The 23,649-nt window shown below is 42.3% G+C and overlaps 1 protein-coding gene across 2 annotated transcripts in view; it reads left to right on the top strand.

The window, feature by feature from the left end:
* The window catches only part of GUCY1A2 (guanylate cyclase 1 soluble subunit alpha 2), a 327,535-nt gene that overhangs the window by 241,326 nt on the left and 62,560 nt on the right, over positions 1-23,649 (top strand). For both annotated transcript variants that reach the window (XM_065581517.1, XM_005289980.5), the window contains exon 7: positions 8,775-8,929. In XM_065581517.1, the coding sequence (XP_065437589.1) occupies positions 8,775-8,929 (155 nt within the window). The remainder of the gene's footprint in view (positions 1-8,774; positions 8,930-23,649) is intronic.

A 23,649-nucleotide genomic window follows, 5' to 3' on the forward strand; every position in this document is an offset into this window, starting at 1 on the left:
TGAGGCCCTGATTTTATAGTGCTGTGCTTTGTGGATATTGTCTTGTGTTAATAAATGTTTCAAATAGATGTTTCAGTGTAGGACATTTCATGCACTTAATGTCGAAATTGTAATACTGCACTGAGATTTACATGTAGCTGCCGTGGATATGTGAGAACAGAATATCTTACGTTTTATTTATATAGTGCCTTTTATCCTAAGGGATCCCCAAATGCATCACAAATTAATATAGAAATTGCTGTACACACAATCCCTTTCCCCTCTACTGAAATGGAACTGCTACTGAGGTGAAATGCATCTACTGTAGGACAAGGAGAAACCGTACTCCTCCCAGGCTCTTTCCCCTAGCCTCCGTTTCACCCCCTATATAGCTCTGAAGTCTTCCCATCCATCAGAAGCCCCTACTCTCATCCCTTCTTAAAACCTACCTCTTCAAGCAGTCCCTCATGGCTCTTTCTCTTCTTTCCCTACTCCTCCCTGAACTGTTCTGTCGAATTTCTTGTCTGTGATGCCTTGGCCTGTTTACAGTAGATGGTAAACCCTTTGGAATAGGCAGCATGCTTTATCTATGTTTGCAAAGCACTGTGTAAATCTGTGGGAGATACATAAATGGTTTTAATAACCATGATTAATAAATAATTAATTTTCCTCTGAGAAATGTTTACAATTTGAGCACTGGTTATGGGCTCTGAACAATAAGGAAAGCAATTTTAAGTCATACAGTACAATGGCTGGAGTTCAGCTGGAAAACACAGGTTGCATGTAGGTGACATTTAATCTACAGCACTGTATTGTTCAAGAAATAAGTTTCCTAGAGATTTTTTTTAAAAAGTGCTCAAATAGACAAATACTGCTAATTATGTCCTCTTACTGGAGAGCACAGCATTTTATAGAAGCATTATTTTTCCATTTGCATTTTCATGTTGGAGTGTTTTCTTCAATATTTATGTGGGGAGATTGAATTTTTCAGCAGGGGTCCAAAAGACACAATCCTCAGGAGCTTTGAATTTTAAGCAATTAACTGGATCATGCCTGGTGTGGAAGTAATGTGATTAGGAAAGAAAGCTATTAAGGAATCAGTTCGCAATGGTGGAATTGAGTTCATGCATGCTTACAGCTGCACTCATTTAGTATACAAATACATTTAATGAAATATTTATAGCTCTCTTTTAAAATGATGTAAATTGGGGGTGCTTGTGAATTCTCAGCGTAGGATCCACTTTCAAGTCAGATACAACAGACCCCTCTTGAAAGCACAGAGCTGTTGTCTCTGGCATTGGAAGGTGATGAAACTTTACAGCAATGGAATAAAAACATGGAGTGAATAAAGATGGCTGTGAGCAATTCTGGAATTGTGCTTCCAAGTCAGTGTAATATTTTAATCTTCTAGGGTTTAGTAATTCAAGAAAGCAAATCCAACAGTAGTTTCCATTTGCTGAGTGTCTCCCTCTCCATTCTGTCTGCCTCCCTCAGTCCAGTCCTATCTCTCAACTTCTCTCTTTGATATCACTTTTTGGATATTTCACCATCAAATTATACTTGAACAAGACCAAAGCTGTACTTTTTAGCTTTCTTCCCCAGTCTGCCTTCTCTGTCACTGTTAACACCCCGCCCCATCCTTCTGTCCCTCACGCCAATAACCAGTATCATCTTTGACTCCTCCATTTGCTTTGTCCCACATATACAGGTCACATCCAAATGCTGCCACTCCTTCTTCTCTAAAGTTTTGGAAATCCTACCTATTCTTTCTATGCACACAACCAAAGGTCTGTCCAGGCCATCCTCATATTCTATATTGATCATGCCAAACTACTTTTGTTTGCCCTCTTTGACACCTACATCACCTCCTCTCCACTCCATTCAAACCACTGCTGCTAAGGTCACTTTCAGTGCCTGTTGTGCAGCTCACATCACTCCCCATTTTCCAGTGCATCCAGTTCAAGTATCTTGTAGTCATCTTCAAAGTCCATCATAGATCTGCCTCTCCTTATACATCCACTCTTGTCTCACCACATGGCCTTCCCCACCTTTGCCAAAGGATGCTACCATTGTCCATCCATCCATTTCTCCCTCAACTGTGGGAGCTTTGAACTTTGACTTCTTCCACAACCATCTTCTCACCTTCTTCCAAGTTGCCACTCATGCCTGGGGTTGCGTTCTCCAAATCTATCTGTATGCCCCTACCCTTCTCATCATTCAAATCCATCCTTCAGACCTGCTTACGTGATGCTCACAAGTAATTAGCCAGCTAATTAAGAGTAGGTTGAGGAGCAGTCAGCATAGTTGAAGTGCATGTATTTATTCTGTTCAATAAAAGCCTCTGTTTATAAACTTGTATAATATACACCTCTACCCCGATATAACACGACCCGATATAACACCAATTCGGATATAACATGGTAAAGCAGTGCTCCGGGGGGGGGGGCTGCGCACTCCGGTGGATCAAAGCAAGTTCGATATAACGTGGTTTCACCTATAATGCGGTAAGATTTTTTTTGGCTCCTGGGGACAGCATTATATCGAGGTAGAGGTGTATAAATAAATATTGCATGTTTTGGATGTATCCCTCACAGCCCTTTCGTATATTGCTTGTCATCCCAGATTGTAAGCTCTTCAGGGCAAACAATGTGAGGGACAGTCTTCCTGTATGTTTGTCTATCACCTAGCACAGTGAGGCCTTGATTCTGATTGGGGCCTCTTTGGGCTTCCACAATAGAAATAGTAAATGTTTATTAAATTAATACATTTCACATTGAATAATGGTTATTTTACCTAATACCAGGTATTAAGTATGGGCTTGAAAACTCTTCCTTACATGATATGGGCCAGTTTCAAGTGTCAAACCTTGTATGTAATATTTGCATATGATGAATGCATAATCATTTACATATTTAAAGTGGGTAGAATGTTTTTTGATGATTCATTCTTTCAAACTGTGAAAGCCTTGTTATATGAAGGATTTCATCCATGAGCTTAATGGAATTACTCTATTAATCAGGACTCTATTATTTTCTATGCATCCTATTAACATTTTCTACTTCCCATGTTTAATGTGACTGCTTCTTTTGAAATAAACAATGAACCTCCACTTTATTAGAGGGAAGACACATTAAAAGATATTAAAACATAGATCTCTTTCCAACTTTTTACTGCCCTTTGCTCAAACTGAGAAAAAAAATCCTTTAGAAGGGCTGTCCTGCAGACCTTGTTTAAATAGACTCCAAGCCGCACCTCCTGTGAGTATTGCTTGTGAGTCACTTAAGAGGAATATACAGCCGCATCTACTTGAAGAAGAAATGGTTACTTACTGTAACTGTGGTTCTTCGAGATGTGATGCAGATGTCTATTCCATGACACACCCTCCAGCCCCTCTACATTGGAATCTAGTCTCTAAGTGTTTTGGTGTGAAGGAACCGAGAGAGGTCAGAACATTGCCACCTCATATAGCCAGGGGAGGAGCTCTGGCCATGAGGCGTGAGCGCCGCCCCTCTACAGGTACTGCTAGGCAAAATTCTCCAGCTCCTGTGCGCTGGCCAGGCACGCACCTAAGTGGAATACATGTTTGCATCACATTTCGAAGACTCACTGTTACAGTATGTAACCATTTCTTCTATTAGTTTCAACCTAGCTTTAGCATGTAATTGAATGTACTGAGGGTGCAGACAAACAAAACTACAATAAGTAGTTTTGTTTGCGAACCTGTATTAAACGCACAAAATAGCAGTGGATTAAGTAGGTAGCACTAGGAGTGCAATTCCATTCTCTTAAAACTGGGCACAAAGCAACTAATCCTTCACCTCACCCCTTTCATCCCACAATAACAAGACATCATAAAAGGGCTTACTTATTACTTATTGAGAACTGACAGCATCCTTGATGCTATACAAAGATGGAGATATCACTGCCTCTAATGAGTTTACTGAGGGCAAGTCTGGTGACTTTCATTGATGTGAATAGTCATTACTCCAGCAACAATTGTATGTGCTATTTGTATGCATAAGGACTATTTGTGTGGGTCTTGGCTGCAGGATCTGTCTCTTGATCAGAAACAGACAACATAGTTGAAACATATGCTGTAACAAAAATGGTAAAGCTACATACCCAATAATATTTTTGAAATAAAATATGAAATGAGAAGTCACAGATGGTGTTCTTAAGCAAGTTTGTGGGCATACTCCAACCACGTAGCTTAAAGGTACTTGAGTGAATTCAATAGTTGCCTTGAAAACTGTACCAAAAGGGTTGAAAGCTTAATTGAAGGAAAGTGCTATTTACTTACAGAATGGTTTTGTCCTAGCCTGTAATTGACAGCATTATTGTGAACATTGCAGTGCTTGTGGGGATGGTTTAGAATTGTTCAGTGAATCTAGAATCAGTGCCATGTGTGTTTGTTAGGCATAGGCTTAGTACACAATGGGTATAATATTATATTTATTCAGGAAGTCATTTTGTGGTCTGTAGCTAAGGAACCAAACCAAGAGCATGTGTGTTTGCATGGAAAAAATATGGACACATGTGGAGAAATGTAGGCTGTGAAATAACGTAGGATGCTCTTCACCTATCATTTCTCAGAGCTTCACAAACATGTGAACAGGTAAACAGGTTAATAAAATGTTAGGATGTGTAGTAACACTAAGAAATGTCAACAATTATTCGTTGTGTGTATAGGCTTAGTGATGCAGTCATTCCAGTTTATATTTATGCTCTGCATATGATATTTTCCTTGATATAAAAAACTAGTGATTGAAGGGATGAGGGGATAATAACTGTAAACTAGATGAATCAAGGGATTTAATAATAGGATATGGAGACTTCTACTGCAAGGTCACCAGTTTGAGCCCAGCTCAGATCCACTGTGGTGGCTATTTTAACAGCTGTTATTTATTACCTGCCTATTATTTTGTGCACAAGGGCTATTTAGATTTTGTTGCACAAGAGTAACCTCTCCAGATGTAAATACAACTATCTGCTTTTGATTTTTTTTATAGAGCGAGTTAAAAAACAGAGAGAGAGAGAGAGAGTTCCCTATTTGTGAAGCTGATTTTCTTGGCCAGCACAGTTAGTTGTCAAAATATGTTCAAAATAAATCTCTTCTGTTTGATTATTCGCTTTGAAAGGGGCTTGGATGGTGCCTCCACACATTATATCCCAATGAAATCTCTACATCCCAGACAGTTACAAGGGAATGGCTGTTAGAACAGATATGGTTTCTTTAGTTTGTCAGGGATTTGTGCCTCCTGAACATCCTGGTGGTAAGATGATTTTAAAAGCACCACTGTCTCAATCTTCAGCATCTTCATGTTTGCCATCTCTCAGTTTGACAAAGTGATAAAAGCTGCCTTGAGGTTGTGGAGGAAAACTGAAATGAAGAATACGAATACCACATTCATTCATTACACTTCACTCCTCTTCTCACTAATTTAAAGAAGTTATTTTAAGGTATGTGCTAACTCTGGTGGCAAAAAGTATCCTTCAAGGTACTTTTATGGCCCCGTCACCATTGTTCCTGGTCATGTCATCCATTTATGGGGTAGAAAGGGTCATTTTAATTGTTTGATGCCAAGTAATTTGATTTTTAAAATGACTACAAATATCTAGTCTAGAGAAACAAGAAAAGCCAGCTCTGACTAGTTGTTTCTCTTACTGCCAACTCAGGTGTGTGACTTCCATTATTTTAGTCACAGTGATTCTTTTACATACTTTAGCACACACCATAATCAAGACCAAGCAAAATAATCATAATTATTAACCATGGCTATCTAATTATGAAATAAAGTAAAGGAAAGAAAACATTAAACAAAACACAGATGACAGAACACAGATGATAAACTGGTTACTTCCATTTCAATCCCTTCTATATGTGTCTCGATGGAGTACTTCTGGCAGAGATTACACCTCTGAGAGTGAAACTGCCTTGGTGGGCCAATTCATTTGGTAAGTTGAGACCAAGGTCTTATTTTCCCAAATTATCATGAAGCCAAACTTATTATATCCTTAGATAACTGAGAAGGCTTATAGATGAGCAAAATAATTTTGTTTAGGGAAAAGTGAATCCTATTGGTTATTAAGAATAACCACAGAGTTCATAATTGGGCAAGGTAAGCAATCTCAACTAAATCATAGGATAGTGAAGGAAATATTTAAATCAATTACTTAGAAGAAGCTATTTAAGGAGCTGCTTTAAGATATGCAGTATTCATAAATGGGCTATCTTAAAATCCAATTAAATCCCACAATTTCTCTGTTTACAATGTTTAGCCCCTGTCTTCAGATATGTGGTCTAACCACTTGGTGTCTAACTGAAGAACTGTTAGCATTTTAAATTACAACAGCAATTTCATATCTTAATAAAATCATTACAAGAGTTTAAATCTAATCACTTGGCAGTGTCTTAGTTAACCAATCCATATTGAAGTCTTGGGGAGCTTTTCCGTGGGTTGGTTTCCTCTTGAGTCCTCTCATATCTATCTGTCCTTTCATATCTATCTGTGACAGCTTCTTGTAGAGATGGGCAGGATGAGTTGTGGAGCACTTGTGTATAAGCAAGGTAGCAGAGGGGATTTGGTGGGGAATTCTCATTTCAGGGTTTTATACTCTCTTCCTTCCTTTCCATGAAATTAGGAAAACACATCTCTTTCAGGCTTGTTTAAATTCAAAGTCGGTTGCTGTCACCCTTTCATTGGCTTCATGCTGTTGAGGTTTGGGTTAGGTGACACCCTCAGCTCCCGCATGTGCAGTTTGCCTAATGAATATATAAAATTTCTTTTAACTGCTTTTGTTGTTCTTGTGGTGGGAAAGCATCAGATACATTTTAAAGTTAGTTTTCATCTTTTTTTTTTTATTCAGTCAGTTTTCTGAGATATCCCTTTAGTTCCATCAGGATTTAAAAGGAGTAGAAATTGTGTTTCAAATGAGTCCAAACATTCCTGTTCTCTTTATAAACGTCAGCTCTCAAAATGGCCTTTTTAAATTAAATTCTTGGAGTCTTTAAGCTTCAATGCAACAGAGGGTCCTGGGTAGCCGTGTTAGTCTGAATCTGTAAAAAGCAACAGAGGACCCTCTGTTGCTTTTTACAGATTCAGACTAACACGGCTACCCCTCTGATACTTAAGCTTCAATGGCCATCAAAGAAGGTATTGTCTTTTCTTTCTATCAATCTTTGAAGAGGTGGTTCTTGTCTTCATAAACTTTGATAAGGGATTGCTGAAGCATTGCCAGATAACTAATTTCCCAATTAATATAAGCATTTCTTTACTCAAATGACTTCTTATGTTAATAACTAGTTATAGCATCAAATGGCTTTGCTCTATTTGTACATAAAGCATTTTACCATTTACATAACAGTGATATTAGGAGCTGTGTCAGGAGCTTTGCATTTAATTAACTTTATTTGCAGATCTGCATTTCACAAAGATTTTTGCCATTTCAATATTTAAGAACTAAACAAAAGCAGTAAAATATTTCCAACCACATACGTTTTTCCTTAAGCTTTAAAAGACACAAGCAGGGATTTTCCATTGAAAAGAAAAGGGTGGCGATTGTGATATAGGCTCATTTTATGACTTGGATGTATCGATAATAAATTCCTTCACTCCTTCTGCAATCAGGTCTCTTCCTAAAAGTCGAATGTTTTACATGGTTACAGTCTTGTTATAGCAAGTAAACGTCTATTGGATCTTTTGTTCAAAGCACAAATTTCAATAATAAGTTCATCTTTAAAACATGGCAGAACAGAAAGTAGTACAAAGTTAAAGCAAGGTATACTTTAAAATCCAGCTTTTCTGAATTTGTACAGCACTTAGGGGCAATAAAAATCCTTATGGCTAAGAAGGAGTTACTTGCTTGTCCTGGGGGACAGAAAACAGAAACCTCCTGGAATGTCTTTGATTGGCTATATGCTTGGTAACATAACTAGCTAAATGTAATATGTACTGTTATATTTTCAAGCATCCAGGCTATTACATACTTGTAGCTATATCTTAGTGTCAATAAAGGCAGAAACAAGTTTGTAACTACCTTAAAAAAGTGTTATAGAGTAAATATAATTTTTGTATCAATATTGAGATCTTTCCCCTACAGTGTCCTGTAAGTGGTTATTTTTTTCATATCAGTAATCCCCTGCATATGTAAATTATACTTAGGCTTGGCAGAATTTTATATATATAATTTCGATGGATAATATCAAAGTTTATTTTAAAGCATTTTTTCAATTTTTGTCTATTTTAAATTTTCACAGACATGGGAAATTATGGGTGAGTTAGACAATGGGAGTGTCAGACAATAATTAATAACAGTAGACATTGAGATTCAAAAAGTTAATGCTTTAGAATTGTTAAAAACACAAACTGTCAACATCATATGTCAAAATACACAAAGTAAGTATCCTTAAATAAAACTTTGATAGGGTCTCAAGCAGCATTTTTCTTTCTTCATCTATCTGTAAATTTATATTATCATCAACAGAAATATTTTCGTTGGTGTGTGTGTGTGTGCGTGAACGCAGCAAAATTGACATTTACCGATTAAAAAGTCTTATCTTTCTAGATGTAGTTATATTGCAAAGGTGCATTCATCCCCTTTACTTTTTAATTCTGTCTGTATTGCATGGGAAGAGCCTGCTGTTTTCCCCGCAGTTTATCATCTGTTTAAATTGGCTCTTGGGAATGACCTGGGCGAGCACTGTAAAAGCCCTCTGACTACATTAGCAATGGATAGAGCTACAGAAGTTACTAACACAGGTTGTTGAGTTATTTTGTTGTTGTTTTTTTCCCCAGATGAGGATAGGAATTCATTCAGGATCAGTTCTGACTGGAGTTGTTGGTGTGAGAATGCCACGTTATTGTCTCTTTGGAAACAACGTCACTCTGGCAAGCAAGTTTGAGTCAGGAAGTCATCCGCGTCGCATCAATGTCAGTCCAACCACATACCAGTAAGTGCTGCTAGTCTTTCTGGATTGCTTTGATTTCAGCCCTTGTTTTTGAGTGAAATCTTGTGATGCATCCTGCAGTCTCCACCCCCTCCAGGGCAGCTGCAAAATTCCCACCAAATGAAATGAGTGAAACATTGGGAGAGGCTGGGAAGGAGCATTCCACAGGCCCTTTTCACTGCTACAGGACATACTGCTGCAGAGCTAAGAGTGAGCTGTTGGCAGGCCAAAGGAATGGCAGGGAAATGGCCAGTAAATCCATATATCAGCTAGCCTAAAATAACACATAAGTGGGCAATGTCTACCCTACCTCCCCCATACCATGTACTCCATGGATATTGTTATAGTTTTTAGCTGAGGGTTCTGTTCCTCACCCCTATGTGGACTTGATGTAGGAAGGTGCTATTCCAATGGCTTATGAGAGTATATTTAATTTTACTGATGAGGCTGAGATTTCAGAGTTCTACGTATAGTTGGAGGAAAATGTATTGTTTAGCACTGTCAAGAGGCACTCAATAAAAACATTTTCATAATGCAAGAAAAAGTTAGAAAATGGCAAAGCGTTCTCATTGCTAACCCTTTGGAGAAATTACGCAAATTCAGAGTACTTTTGATTAAATCAGGTTATGAGAAACAGCTGGCCTAAAGAAGAGTTCCTCTAATTGTTCAGATTTGACAGCTTGACTATAAGAATTTCTGCAATTTGATTAGTTCCTACGTGCTCATTTCTTTGTCAAGAGATCTATATCTCTCTTGTTCTTCTACATTATTTGTCGTGTGAAGTAATTTTCTGAAGCATCGCTTTGCCCAGGCTTCAGCATTTAGCTGAATGGTGGTTTACAGTATTACAGCAATTAAGCCATGCTGTATTTTTTTTTTCAGTCATGCATTTCCATATTTATTTTTCCTGTACCTATCTATGTAAATTAAAGTTTTAAATGGAATTTCTTCATCCAAGACTTGAAGCTTCTGATATGCTAAAATATAAAGCAGTGGGAAACTAAAGTTAAAAAGTAATTAAAACTGGTGAATGAAATGACATTCATTTGGAGAACCCATTCATGTCAGATAAAACTTACACAACAGAAGATGTGCAGTTACTTGAGTAAGAGGCAGACATACTGAGCAGATTTTTGATCATGAAGTACCCAGCGGTGGCTTCAGACAGTTGCATTGTGATAGAGAAGAAGAAGCGGGACCCAAACTAATCTTAAGTAGGGCAAAACTCTGCACATTATTTTAAATTAAAATTAGAAAATCTCTCTTCTCTTTAAAAATATCGGAACCTAGCTTCTTGACCTCAGTGTAATCAAAACATAAAAAGTCTTCTCAGGGTTTTTTCCTGGTTCAAGGGCTTAATGACTCTTAGGTGCGGTTAATTAATCCTTCAGTGAATGAACTCCCATAGAAGTCAGTGGGTGAAAGTCACCCAGGTCTTTGCAGCACTTAAATCCGTCTTCAGCCATATTTTGAAGGCTTTTTGCCCTCTATTGCTGAAGGCTGTCTCCATTCCCATCTGTTCCTATTGCTGGTTCTGGAAGTCCTGTCCATGTTAGAGGGATCTTTGAAGAAGTGAGAGACTTTGATGTTAGTTACACAAATATAAACCTGGAGGGCTGGAATTCTGCTGAAATCAGTGGCCATTGTGCCAGTTGACATTGGTGTTATTGAGAGAGAATTTGGCCCTTAGAGGAAATCCAGCCAGGAAAGGTAGATATATGTTTTTTGTGAGTCTGATAAAAGCTCAGTACAGAAGTAACCTACCTACTTAGACCATTCATAGAATGTTAGAATTCTTACCTTTTAAATGTCCAGTGCTGTTCCTAGTGGTTTCAGTAGCCATTCTGTTATTACTTTGGCTGCAACAGTGAAACATCAGCCTTACTATGGGACTGGAGAATGGATCCTGGGATGTGTTGTATCTGCTTTGCACCATGCTACCTTTAAAGCCAATTTAACTAGCCCTGGGAGGATTGCCCCTGTGTGTGATCTCTTAGTAGTATAGGCTGGTGCAAAGGCTCTCTTACATCATCTTCCACTGTGCCGCAAGTGAGGGGTGTGGCTACAGAAACGGGGATGTGACCATGTCTTCCTACAACCCTGCCAGTCCCCTGCTGCCAATTCAATGCTTCAGCTAACTGGCTGCTTGCATGACACAGAATAGCTTTTAGGCTACTGTAAGGTATTTTGGGGGTGCAACCCTGGAAACAGCCACTCAGGATTGGAGGAGCACAAAAGTTAGCATTGCACCACCTGTGAATCCCCTAGGTTGCATGTCAGAGTTCCCTCCCCACTCTAAACTCTAGGGTACAGATGTGGGGACCCACATGAAAGACCTCCTAAGCTTATTTCTACCAGCTTAGGTTAAAAACTTCCCCACGGCACAAATTCCTTCCTTGCCCTTAGTATCGCTGCCATCACCAAGTGATTTAAACAAACATTCAGGGAGGGCCACTTGGAGCCCTACCTCCCCCAAAATATCCCCCCAAGCTCCTACACCCCCTTTCCTGGGGAGGCTTGAGAATAATATCCTAACCACTTGGTTACAAAGTGAGCACAGATCAAATCCCCTGGGTTCTTAAAAGAAGTTTATTTAAAAAAAGATAAAAGAATCACCTCTGTAAAATCAGGATGGAAGATAACTTTACAGGGTAACAAAAAGATTCTAAACACAGAGGATTTCCTCTCTGGGCAAAACTTTAAAGTTACAAAAACAGGGATAAACTTCCCTTTTAGCACAGGCAAAATTCACAAGTTGAAACAAAAAATAATCTAATGTATTTCCTTACTATTATTTACTATTTCTGTAATATTAGATGCTTAGTTCAGATATGGCTTAGGGAAATGTATTTTCCCTGCCCTGGCTCCTCGCTGACTCGAAGAGAGCAAAGGAACATGAAAACAAAAACCTTCGCCCACAGATTTGAAAGTATTTTCTCCCCTTATTGGTCCTTTTGGTTAGGTGCCAACCAGGTTATCTGAGGTTCTTAACCCTTTACAGGTAAAGAGGGATTTTATGCTACCTTTAGCTGTATGTTTATGACATTGTATCACTAGCACTTTGGCCAAAGGGCTCTAAAATTTGTCTCCATTCTGTGCAGTCCCAGGAAATATAATCCAAGTATTTTTATTAATCCAAATGTATTTGCTCAATCCTGTTCTCACCTCAGTCAACTGGAAAACTCCCATTGACTTTAACAGAATGGGCCAATATAGCAATTTCCCCTGCTCGTCCCACCCCACTCTCTGTCCCTCCCAAAATTAACCTAACAAGGAAACTATAGCCTTACATTTTCAAGGTATTGACAGGGGCAGGAAAGAAGGTCTCTTCCATTCATGTGTTTCAGACTGAGTTTCAAATGATTGAAATTCCTGTCTTAAACTAACAAAATGTATAGCTTCTGACTCACTTTGTAACCTACTCATTCCAGGGGATAAAAGAAACACATGCTACAAACACGTGCCTTCCTAAACACATGCCACTGAGCTATGACACTAAAATAATTGTTTATATTAGGGTTAATATCCACAGTTTTTTGAAATAGCATGAATAATAATGATTTTGCTGAATAGAATTAATTCCTTTTCCTTACAACACCCATGGTGAGAAGAAAACAGGAAGTTCACTTAATTGCCTTGACATCTGAAAATCATTCTTAATACCCAAATCTCTTTCCCTTTGCTAGTTTGTGGAGGATGCCTGGGTTTTGTTTTTAGATTAGCCCTCGGAAACCATCCCATTCTAAACATCTGAGTGGCTCTCAGAGGATTTGAAGGGTCTTGGGGACCAGATTGCCTTTTTCTTCTTCCACAATGGGGAGGCAACCCCTGTATCCTGACAAGAACGTGAAGGGCACTCCACGAGGGGAAGTTCTTCCTCCTCCACAGCCTTCTCCCAAGAACTTTTCCATGAGAGGGTTGATTTGGCTTGTTGTTTGATTTGCCTTGATATCCATGAAGATAATGCCAAAAATTAACCCACAGGAGTCTACAGGACTCACCCTTACTTCACTGAGCATATAAGCTGCCTTGTGTGTTCCTCATGCTGGAAAAGTATAGCCTACCCTTTGAAATTATCCTTGTCTTATATTTCAAAGGTACATGTTCTGTCTATTTCTATAAAATATTTTATGTGTATTTTTGCATGTATTATAAAATACAGTATTATATTAACATTTATGGCAACAGAGCATTATCAATACAATAAGTTTTAAATATTTAGCATATATGTTTAGCAAAATACATTAAATTAAAATTAAAAGAAATACATTATCTACTCATTTCTAACCTAGTTAAACATTGGACATGCTACTAGGAACCATATTTTGTTGTATATTCAGTCATTTTAACACCATTTCACTTGCTGTTGCACACAGTACAAATAGTGAAGGGTAATTAAAATAAGAACATAAGAATGGCCATATTGGTCAGACCAGTGGTCCATCTAGCCCAGTATCCTTTCTTCAAACAGTGACCAATGCCAGGTGCTTCAGAGGGAGTGAACAGAACAGGGCAATTATAAAGTGACCCAGTCCAAGCATTTGGCAGTCAGAGGCTTAGGGACACCAAGAGCATGGGATTGGCTAATAGCCACTGAAGGACCTATCCTCCAGGAACTTATCTAATTCTTTTTAAAACCTAGCTAATCTTCTGATCTTCACACCATCCACTTGCAACAAGTTCCACAGGTTGACTGTATGTCATGTGAAGAAGTACTTCCTTTTGTTTGTTTTCAACCTGCTGCCTATTAATTTCATGGGGTGACCCCTGGTTCTTGCGTTATGTCAATGAGTAAATAACACTTCCTTATTCACTTTCTCCACACTATTCATGATTTTATAGACCTCTGTCATATCTACCCTTACCTAACTCTTTTCCATGCTCAACAGTCCCTGTCTTTTTAATCTCTCCTCATAACGGAAGTTGTTCTATCCCCCTAATTGTTTTTGTTGCCCTTTTCTGTCATATTCCAATTTAACATATCTTTTTTCAAATGGGGCAAAAGAACTGCATGCAGTATTCAAAGTGTGGGAGTACCATGGACTTAGATAGTGTCGTTATGATATTTACTGTCTTATTATCTATCCCTTTCCTAATGGTTCCTAACATTCTGTTAGCTTTCTTGGCTGCCGCTGCACACTGAGTGAATGTTTTCAAAGAACTAACCACAACGACTCCAAGAGCTCTTCCTTGCGTGGTTATTTAGTTATTTAGATCTCATTTTGTATGTGTAGTCAGGATTATGTTTTCCAGTGTGCATTACTTTGCATTTATCAACACTGAATTTCATCTGCTATTTTGTTGCCCAGTCACCCAACTGTGTGAGCTCCCTTAGTAGCTCTGCATGGTCTTCTTTGGACTTAACTATCTTGAGTAGTTTTGTATCGTATGCAAACTTTGCCACCTCACTGCTTACCCATTTTTCCAGTTCCTTTATCAATATGTTGAACAGCACTGCTCTCAGTACAGATCCCTGCGGGACACCTCTATTTACATTTCTTCACTGTGAAAATTGACCATTTATTTCTAACCTTTATTCCTACCCTGTGTTTTCTATCTTTTAACCAGTTACTGATCTATTAAGAACCTTTGGTGAGGGACCTTGCCAAAGACTTTCTGAAAGCCCAAGTACACTATATCCACTGGTTTCAGAGTGGTAGCCGTGTTAGTCTGTATCAGCAAAAACAATGAGGAGTACTTGTGGCACCTTATAGACTAACACATTTATTTGGGCGTAAGCTTTTGTGGGCTAAAACCCACTTCATCAAATGCATGGAGTGGAAAATACAGTAGGAAGATATATATAGCAGTACATGGAAAGATGTAGTTGCCTTACCAAGTGGGGGATGGAGACAATTCAATTAAAGTGGGCTATTATTAACAGGATGAAAAATCACTTTTGTAGTGGTAATCAGGGTGGCTCATTTCAAACAGTTAACAAGAAGGTGTGGGTAACGGTAGGGGCAAATTAGCATGGGAAAATTAGTTTTTTTAGTTCTTGTGATGACCCATCCACTCCCAGTTTTTATTCAGGCCTAATTTGATGGTGTCCAGTTTGCAAATTAATTCCAGTTCTGCAGTTTCTTATGGGAGTCTGTTTTTGAAAAAAACTTCGAAAACTTCAAAACCAGACTCCAACTGGAACACCCTTGCCTTATGTTGTTGACACCATCAAATAATTTTAATAGATTGGTGATGCATGTTTTCCTTTTTAAAAAGCTGTGTTGACTCTTCCCCCAACAAATCATGTTTATTTATGTGTCTGATAATTCTGTTATTTACTATAGTTTCAACAAGTTTGCCTGGTACTGAAGTTAGGCTTACCGGCCTGTAGTTATAAAGATCACCTCTGGAGACTTTTTAAAAAATCGGTGTTGCATTAGCTGTCCTCTAGTCATCTGGTACAGAGGCTGATTTAAGTGATAGGTTACATACCACAGTTAGTAGTTCTGTAATTTCATGTTTGAGTTCCTTCAGAACTCTTTGGTGAATCACATCTGGTGCTGGTGACTTATTACTGTTTAATTTATCAATTTGTTCCAAAACTTACTCTATTGATACCTCCACCTTGGACAGTTCTTCTTTGAGTGCTTGCTCATGTCAATTCCATATTAGGTCCATTCTATATTAGGTGTTTGTGCTTGCCACATGCACCAGTGCTGGAAGTTTTTCCTTCAGCAATATCCATAGGGGAACGGCTCTGGCGCCCTCTGGAGTGGCACCAGCATGGCACGGTATAAGTGACGCCACTGGTTCCCCCCGCCCTCAGGTCCTTCTTGCTGCCAGTGACTGTACTGGAATGTCTGCTGCTTTGGCTAGCGTTGTTTCATTCTCTGTTCTTGCGAACTTTGAAAATTTGTAATATAGTTGTATATAGTTAGTAATTTCTTAGTTACCCTTAGTAGTAGTTCTCAAATGCTTTGTTATTCCCAAACGGGACTCAGCCAGGGGATAGGGCATGCCCCAGTCCCCAGGCTTTAAGTCCTGCGATCGTTGCAAACGGCCAATGCCTGTCAGAGATCCTCATACCAGCTGCCTAAGGTGCTTAGGCAAAGGGCATATAAGTGACAAGTGCCGTATCTGCAAGTCCTTTAAACCTAAGATGAAGAAGGAACACGATATCCATCTGAAAGCGCTCCTAATGGAGTCGGCACTCACTCCAGCACCAGAGCAGCAGTCTGACTCCGCACCGAGCACCGCAGCCTCTGTCTGCAGTGCTCCGCTGGTGCTGTCCACGAGCCGGCATCAGTCCCCCTCCACGGCTCCGGTCAAGAAGCCGAAAAAGACCATGAGGGGAAGATCTCCTACCTCTCGTAAAGGAAAGGAGAGGGCTGTGGGTGAGCTACGACCCATTCCGGGCAGCTTCGGTTGGGCCCCTGCTCATGTCGAGTGGTGCAGCCCATCCCATATTTGACCTGCGACTCCGGATAGCAGCGCAGGCCCCGGCCAGCTTCAGGTGCCATCGATACCCGAAGTCCTTCAAGCAGCTCAGGAGATACTGGTGCTCCCGGTGCCATCCACGCTGGCTCCAGCGGTACCCTGGTCTCAGAGAAAACCCATGCTGGGGCCTATGCATGTGTCCCTGCCTCAGCAGCACCATTCCCCATTGAGAGGGACGTCTCGCCATCACTCGCCTGCCTGAAGCCATCACACCTCAGGACTAGAGAGACAGGCTCAGCGGAGTCCTCTTTGGTCACCAATTGAGGGACTCGAGGTGTACCTCGCCGGTAGATTGGTGCAGACCTTTTGAGGCACCCACCACCCAGCAAGAACTCCAGGTCCAGCCCCAACAGTCTACAAGGGCCCAGTACCGATCATGGGACCGATTGAGGATCAGAGATCGCAGATCGCTGGGCCATCATTGCCCATTTCCTAACAGTAGGTCGTCCTACTCGGGAAGATCCTCCTGGCAGTCGACCCATATTAGCTCCTGGTCCCATTTGATGTCCCGGTACCGGTCGAGTAGCCTGAGGCATGGATCACTGGATCTCCGACGCAGATCTGCTGAACGTGGTCGGTCTCCGAGATCCCGACCAAGATGCCCATCTTGCTCGGACAGGTCAGCTTCGGGACACAGTGATCGGCCCCGGTCGGACAAGAGCCGCCACTCCATCCGATCCTGGTCACCTGGTACCAACCGCTCTGTTTATACTTCCGGCATGGAGCGAGGTTCCCTAACCGCGGGACAAACCCCAGTACCTGCGGTGCCACCTACAGCATCAGCACCGAAACCTTTCCCATGGCCCCAGGTGCAGTGGCTGGGGCCATGGTACCCGTGGAACCCTTGGGGGTTCACCCAACCCTCTGAGGCTGCCCGGTCGGCATCGGGAGCCTTGGTCTGGCCAGTGGCCTCGGTATCCCGTTCCCCTCCAGTGCTCAAGACTTCACTGTGTAAGACCCCACAGGTCCAGGAGGACCCAGGGGAGCAAACTGATGGACCAATGGAAGTAGAGGTCCCTGCGGCACCAGCATTGTCCTAGTCCTTGCCAGATGAGGCTATCAAGGGGCCCCCACACCCAGTTCCTCAAGACGACGCCAAAGCACACCAGGAACTTTTGAAGAGGGTCACGTCCAACCTGGGGCTTCAGGCAGAGGAACTGGAAGAGCCCTTGGACTCTGTTTGACGTCCTCTGCTCCTCAGCTCCTGCAAGTGTGGCCCTACTCCTTCATGAAGGGGTTTCCAAAATCACTAATGCCCTGTGGCAGACCCCCTCTTCCCTGGCCCCTATCTCTAAGAGGGGCAAACACAAGTACTTTGTGCCAACCAAGGGGCATGAGTACTTGTACTCCCACCCTCCCCCCATTTCCCTTATGGCAGAGGCGGTTAACCACAAAGAGAGGCAAGGACAACCCAGGGCCATCGCTAAAAATAAAGACTTGAGGAGGCTGGGTCTCTTTGGACGTAAGATTTATTCATCTTCCAGCCTTCAGCTGAGAGTGGCCAATCACAAAGCCCTCCTTGACTGATATGACTTTAATATGTGGCAGCCATGGCCAAGTTTGAAGGGTCACCCCCTGAGGCTTTCAAGAAGGAGTTCCGAGCGATCCTCAATGAGGGCACAACTGTGACCAGGGCCACACTCCAAGCGGCATCAGACGCCACTGATGCTGCTGTCCGCACCAGGGCTTCCACTATCTCCATGTGGCGACCCTCCTGGCTGCTCCTCTCTGGGTTGTCCTCTGAGGCTCAGCAGTCAATGCAGGACTTGCCCTTTGATGGCCGAGCCCTATTTGCAGAGCAAACAGACAACAAGTTGCATGGCCTCAAGGACTCCCGCACCACCCTGAAAACCCTGGGTCTCTATGTCCCAGCCCCAGCACGTAAGCAGTTCAAACCGCAGCAGCCTCAGGGCCAGGGAAGCCAGCCTCAGCAGGACCATCTCCACAAACAAGCCATGGGTACGAGCGCCGTCTGAGCCACCTGCCTCCACCCTCAGCCCAGTCGGGCTCGACCCGTGCCAAGCAAGGGGCCAAATGGCCGTTTTGAGGGTGCGCCCGAGGGCGAACTACCAGACTATTCCCCGGATCCATCTGTCACAGTGTTCTCCAACTGCCTTTCCCTTTTCCTCCCTGCTTGGACCACTATAACCTCAGACCGATGGGTCCTCAGCACAGTGGAGCAGGGTTATACCCTCCAGTTCCTTTCTACCTCTCCTTTCCTTCCCACCTTCCCCATCCCTCTTCAGGGACCCCATCAAGGGCAGCTCCAGGTCTCAAGTCCAAAGGGATGTCGCAGTGCTGCTCTCTGGGCTTATTGGTAAACAACAAAGTCGATGTTAGTGCCGGTGCAGAGGATAGAGTTCATCGGAGCAGTCCTCGACTCGACCTGCGCCAGAGCATTTCTGCCGCTGGAAAGGTTCCATGCGTTGACGAACCTCATCACAGAAGTCTCCGTGTTCCCTTTGACTACAACCAGGGTCTGTCTGCACCTACTGGTCACATGGCAGCATGCACTTAGATGACCCGTGATGCCAGTCTCCGAACGCAGCTCCTGCAACAATGGCTGGGGACAGTCTATTCCCAGTCCCGAGACTCCCTGGAAAAGATCGTTATTCCCCAGCCAATACTCACCTTGCTGCAATGGTGGACCGACCGCAGGACAGTCTTCAAGAGGGTTCTGTTCAACAACCTACTTACTCCATCAAGTTGGTGTCAGACGCCTTGGACCTCAGCTCAGACCTCGGCGAACTCCAGATACAGGGAATGTGGTCCCTGGAGGAGGCAAAGTTGCACATAAACGTCAAAGAGCTCTTAGCAGTCCGGCTGGTGTGCGGATTCTTCCTGCCACACCTGTTGGGCAAGGTGGTACAAGTCCTGACAGACAACACTGCCTCTGTGTTCTACATCAACAGGCAAGGGGGAGCGCACTCGTCGGCTCTCTGTCAAGAGGTGTTCCATCTGTGGGACTTCTGCATCAGGCATGAAATCCATCTGGAAGCTTGTCACCTTCCTGGTGTCAAAAATACATTGGCAGACCATCTCAGCAGGGACTTCTCCTCTCACCACAAGTGGTCGCTCCATCCAGAGGTAGCCTGCATGATCTTCCAAAGGTGGGTGAACTCCCCAAGTGGACCTGTTCACTACCAGACAGATCAGGAAATGCCACCGGTTTTGTTCTGAGCAAGGGCTCTCTCTCTGATGCCTGCCTTCCTGTCATGGTCAGGGAGCCTGATGTACGCGTTCCCTCCGATTCTGCTGATACACCCTCCGATTCTGCTGATCAGCAGGGTTCTGGCAAAGATCAAGAGAGACAAAGCACAGGTTATCATGATTGCCCCGGCATGGCCTCGCCAACACAGGTTTGGCACGCTCATGAACTTGTCAACAGTCCCTCCCTGCCCAACCTCCTGGACCTGCTGTGACAGGACCATGGTGGGCTCCTACACCCCAATCTCAAATCCCTACACGTCTCGGTGTGGATGCTGTGTGGTTAAACCCAGAGGAGCAGATCTGTTCGGAAGGAGTCCAACAGGTCCTCCTGGTGAGTAGGAAGCCCTCAACTAGATTGACTTACCTGGCCAAGTGGAAGAGGTTTTCCCACTGGGTATCCGAACATGGCATCTCTCCCTCATGTTCTTCCATACAGGCTGTCCTGGACTACCTGCTCCATTTAAGGAACCGGGGCCTGGGCACACTCTTCCATTAGAGGGCATCTTGTGGCCATCTCCACTTTTCACCTGCCGATCCAAGGACAGATGGTGTTTTCCCATAACGTGACGGTCAGATTCTTGAGAGGGCTCGAGAGACTCTTCCCGCAGGTGCGGGCTCCAGTCCCACAGTGGGATCTTAACTTGGTGCTCTCTAGGCTCAGCGGCCCGCCCTTTGAACCGCTGGATTCCTGCTCCCTTTCCCACCTGTCATGGAAGGTCGCATTCCTGGTGGTAGTGACATCAGCGAGACGAGTCTCTGAACTTACAGCCTTGACCTCAGAACCGCCATACACGATCTTCTACAAAGATAAGTTTCAGCTGTGGCCCCACTGGTCTTCCTGCCAAAGGTGGTATCCACCTTCCATATGAACCAGGACATCTTCCTCCCAGTGTTCTGTCCCAAATGGCACAAGACCAGTGAAGAGAGATGTCTTCATGCCCCAGACATCCGGAGGGCCTTGGCTTTTTATTTAGAACGTACCAAGCCTTGATGTAAATCAGCTTAGCTCTTCATCGCTACAGCAGATAGGATGAAGGGCCTTCCGATGTCCTCACAGAGGATTTCCAATTGGATCATCTCATGCATAAGGACCTGTTACGACCTGGTGGGTGTTCCGCCGCCGCTGATTGTCAGAGCCCACTCAACGAGAGTGCAGGTGTCTTCGACAGCCTTCCTGGTGCACATCCCTATCCAGGACATCTGTAGAGCCACAACGTGGTCCTTTGTCCACACATTCATGGCTTATTATGCCATCACTCAGCAGGCCAGAGATGACACTGGGTTCAGCAGAGCTGTGTTGCAATCTACACATCCGTGAACTCCTACCCACCTCCATGGGTACTGCTTTGGAGTCACCTAATATGGAATGCACATGAGCAAGCACTCGAAGAAGAAATGACAGTTACCTTTTCCGTAACTGGTGTTCTTTGAGATGTGTTGCTCATGTCCATTCCACAACCCACCCTCCTTCCCCACTGTCGGAGTTTCCGGCAAGAAGGAACTGAGGGTGGGGGGAGTCGGCAGCACCCCTTATACTGCGCCATGTGGGCACCACTCCAGGGGGCGCCAGAGCCTGTCTCCTATGGATACAGCTGAGGGAAAAACTTCCGGAACTGGTGCATGTGGCGAGCACACACACACCTAATATGGAATGGACATGAGCAACACATCTCGAAGAACACCAGTTATGGAAAAAGTAACTGTCTTTTCCTCAGAGTTGTCACCTAAATATTGAGAATAAAAAAAAGCTTTATCCTCTGAATCAGACATAGTTAAAGTTTCATTTAATTTTTTGTTCTACTTATTCACAACTTGTCTTGCCTAGTAATGCCACTCTTCTGGCTGGAATAAGGAATAAACTACATATTTTAAGAAGCAAAAGTTTTGAAGCCATAAGGCCAGATCCTCAACTAATGTAAATCATTATAGCAAAGGGTAATGATTGATTCCAGTGGAGATATGCCCAGTTTACACTAGCATAAAACTCTGGCCCTCAGTATAACTTCTCTGATGGAAATGTGGAGCTATTTCTTAAGAGTTGTTATTCTGTCTACCCAATTGTTGATAAACATATTAGTATTAGACATGCAAAGCTCAGTGATAAAAATGCGTATCTAGAAAACCTGAACAAGATGTTAGACCCATTTTAATGTATTTATGTGAAAACCACTTGATCTTTTAAGAGAAAAAGCTACTGCTACAATACCTGTGCACTCTCTTTATGGCAGTGCAAAAAGGAAGTAGGGCTGGAATCTAAAAACCCATGGTTATCTTTTCATTGGGTTCAGTAGCACTCTGTGCAGCTCTTCACTTCACTCATACCAAGAGCCTTTTTTCAGGATATATGCAAGTGTCCTAACTTTAATCTGTTGTTTTAAAGTTAAATTCAGAGCTTCCTTTATCCATGTAGTGCTTTTGCAAACTGTCTGGTGTGCCTGCTTACCTGACCTCACCTGCTTCTTCCTAGCGCTATAAACAGGCCACCAGAAAACAGCAGAAAAATGTCCTCTGAGTTGTTGGGATTTTATCCCTTTATTTCAGAAAGCTGAAGAAAAATTATCTGAAAGCTCTTTGACATTTTATTACCATTGTTTTATTATTAAATAGGCCATAAGCACTATTCTAGCTTTCCAGGAATCCAGTTTTCTTGGTTGAAAAGTGTCAATTTTCTTTCAGCTTTGACTGTCGTCCTTCTCCTTAAAGGTGTCCTGGGGTGAAGTTTGCTCATAGCTGGTTTAACGCTTCTCAATACATTGCCATTTTGATGGGTGCATTGAGCCTCTAAAAGGGTCAGCCTTGCTTGGAAAAGATGTATCTTGGCTCCTTCCCCCGGTAGACATTTAAAACAACGCCTCAAATTAGGGTTTTGCACACTGAAGTAAAGTCTGAGAATCCAGAGATGATATTTTGTCTCTATTGAAGCCAATGGCAAAACTCTCATTCACTTCAATGGGGCCAGGATTTCACCCCATGTCCTCATAGTGTCTGGGATAACCTCATAGTTTTGAACATGATATACATATGCCCAAATTTTCCAAAGGAGAAAGGGGAGAAAGTTCCAGGGTGAGCTCCATGGTGGTTACTCATGATGGCTATAGTGCACAGCATGATGTAGGAAAAAAATAATAACAAATGTGTGCTCACTGGATAAAAACAATCAGTAGAAGGCTTTCAACAAATTTCTTCTAGGCCTCTCAAAAGAAGTGGGTTTACCAGAGGGATTTCAAAGGGAAGAGTGAGCTATAGCTCACTTAAGAAAGATTTTCCACACGTAGCAGTTAGTGTGGAGGACAGTTAGATGATGGTTTGGAAGAAGTCAACAAATGGAATATCACTGAGAGTCGAAGGGACAGTGAGCGATACAAAAAGAATTGATGGCAGATAAGTTGGAAGGGGCAGAACTATGCAGGGCCCTAAGAACTTGAATTTAATACAGCAATATCAATAAAAATAATAATCCCGTACGGTTGTGAATAACTTTCTGTTTAATAGGATCTGCATGTGCAATTCATAAAACGGGAGACACCTTTAGTGCTGACATTACATCACATCAGATACTTCCATTCTTGCTATATTGCTCTGTTGATGAATGTACCTAATATTTTTGTTGTTGTTTAAAAAAGTAGTTCTTTAAAAAAACAAACAGAAAATGGTATGAAAATGAACTGGGTTTTCATCTTTATATCAGTTAAAACTACTGACATTCCTCATTAGGTATTTGTAATTTCCGGTGCCCCGCTATGGAGATTCTGCCCCACTTTTTTGTGCTTGTGAAGCAGTCAGGTCCTGACAATGTGTCTAACACTCTTCAGCTTCCAAATGATAATATAACATTGTATAATATAAACAGTCATCAGCTCCCAAAATATAATCACATTTTTAAAAGGCCTTTATTGGCTTCAGATATTTCCTTTTGAGTCCATAATCTGCCTGTATAAGAACCAGAGTTTAAAAATATAAATATAACATTTGCTGTTGCCTAGCAACAGCAACGAACCTTGGGCAGCCTTGCTCCAATTACACCTGTCTGGAAAGAACTCAAAGCTGTAAGACAGCGGGACTTAACAAAGGTT

This window comes from Chrysemys picta, chromosome 1, assembly GCF_011386835.1.
Source record: "Chrysemys picta bellii isolate R12L10 chromosome 1, ASM1138683v2, whole genome shotgun sequence".
NCBI classification, from domain to species: domain Eukaryota; kingdom Metazoa; phylum Chordata; order Testudines; family Emydidae; genus Chrysemys; species Chrysemys picta.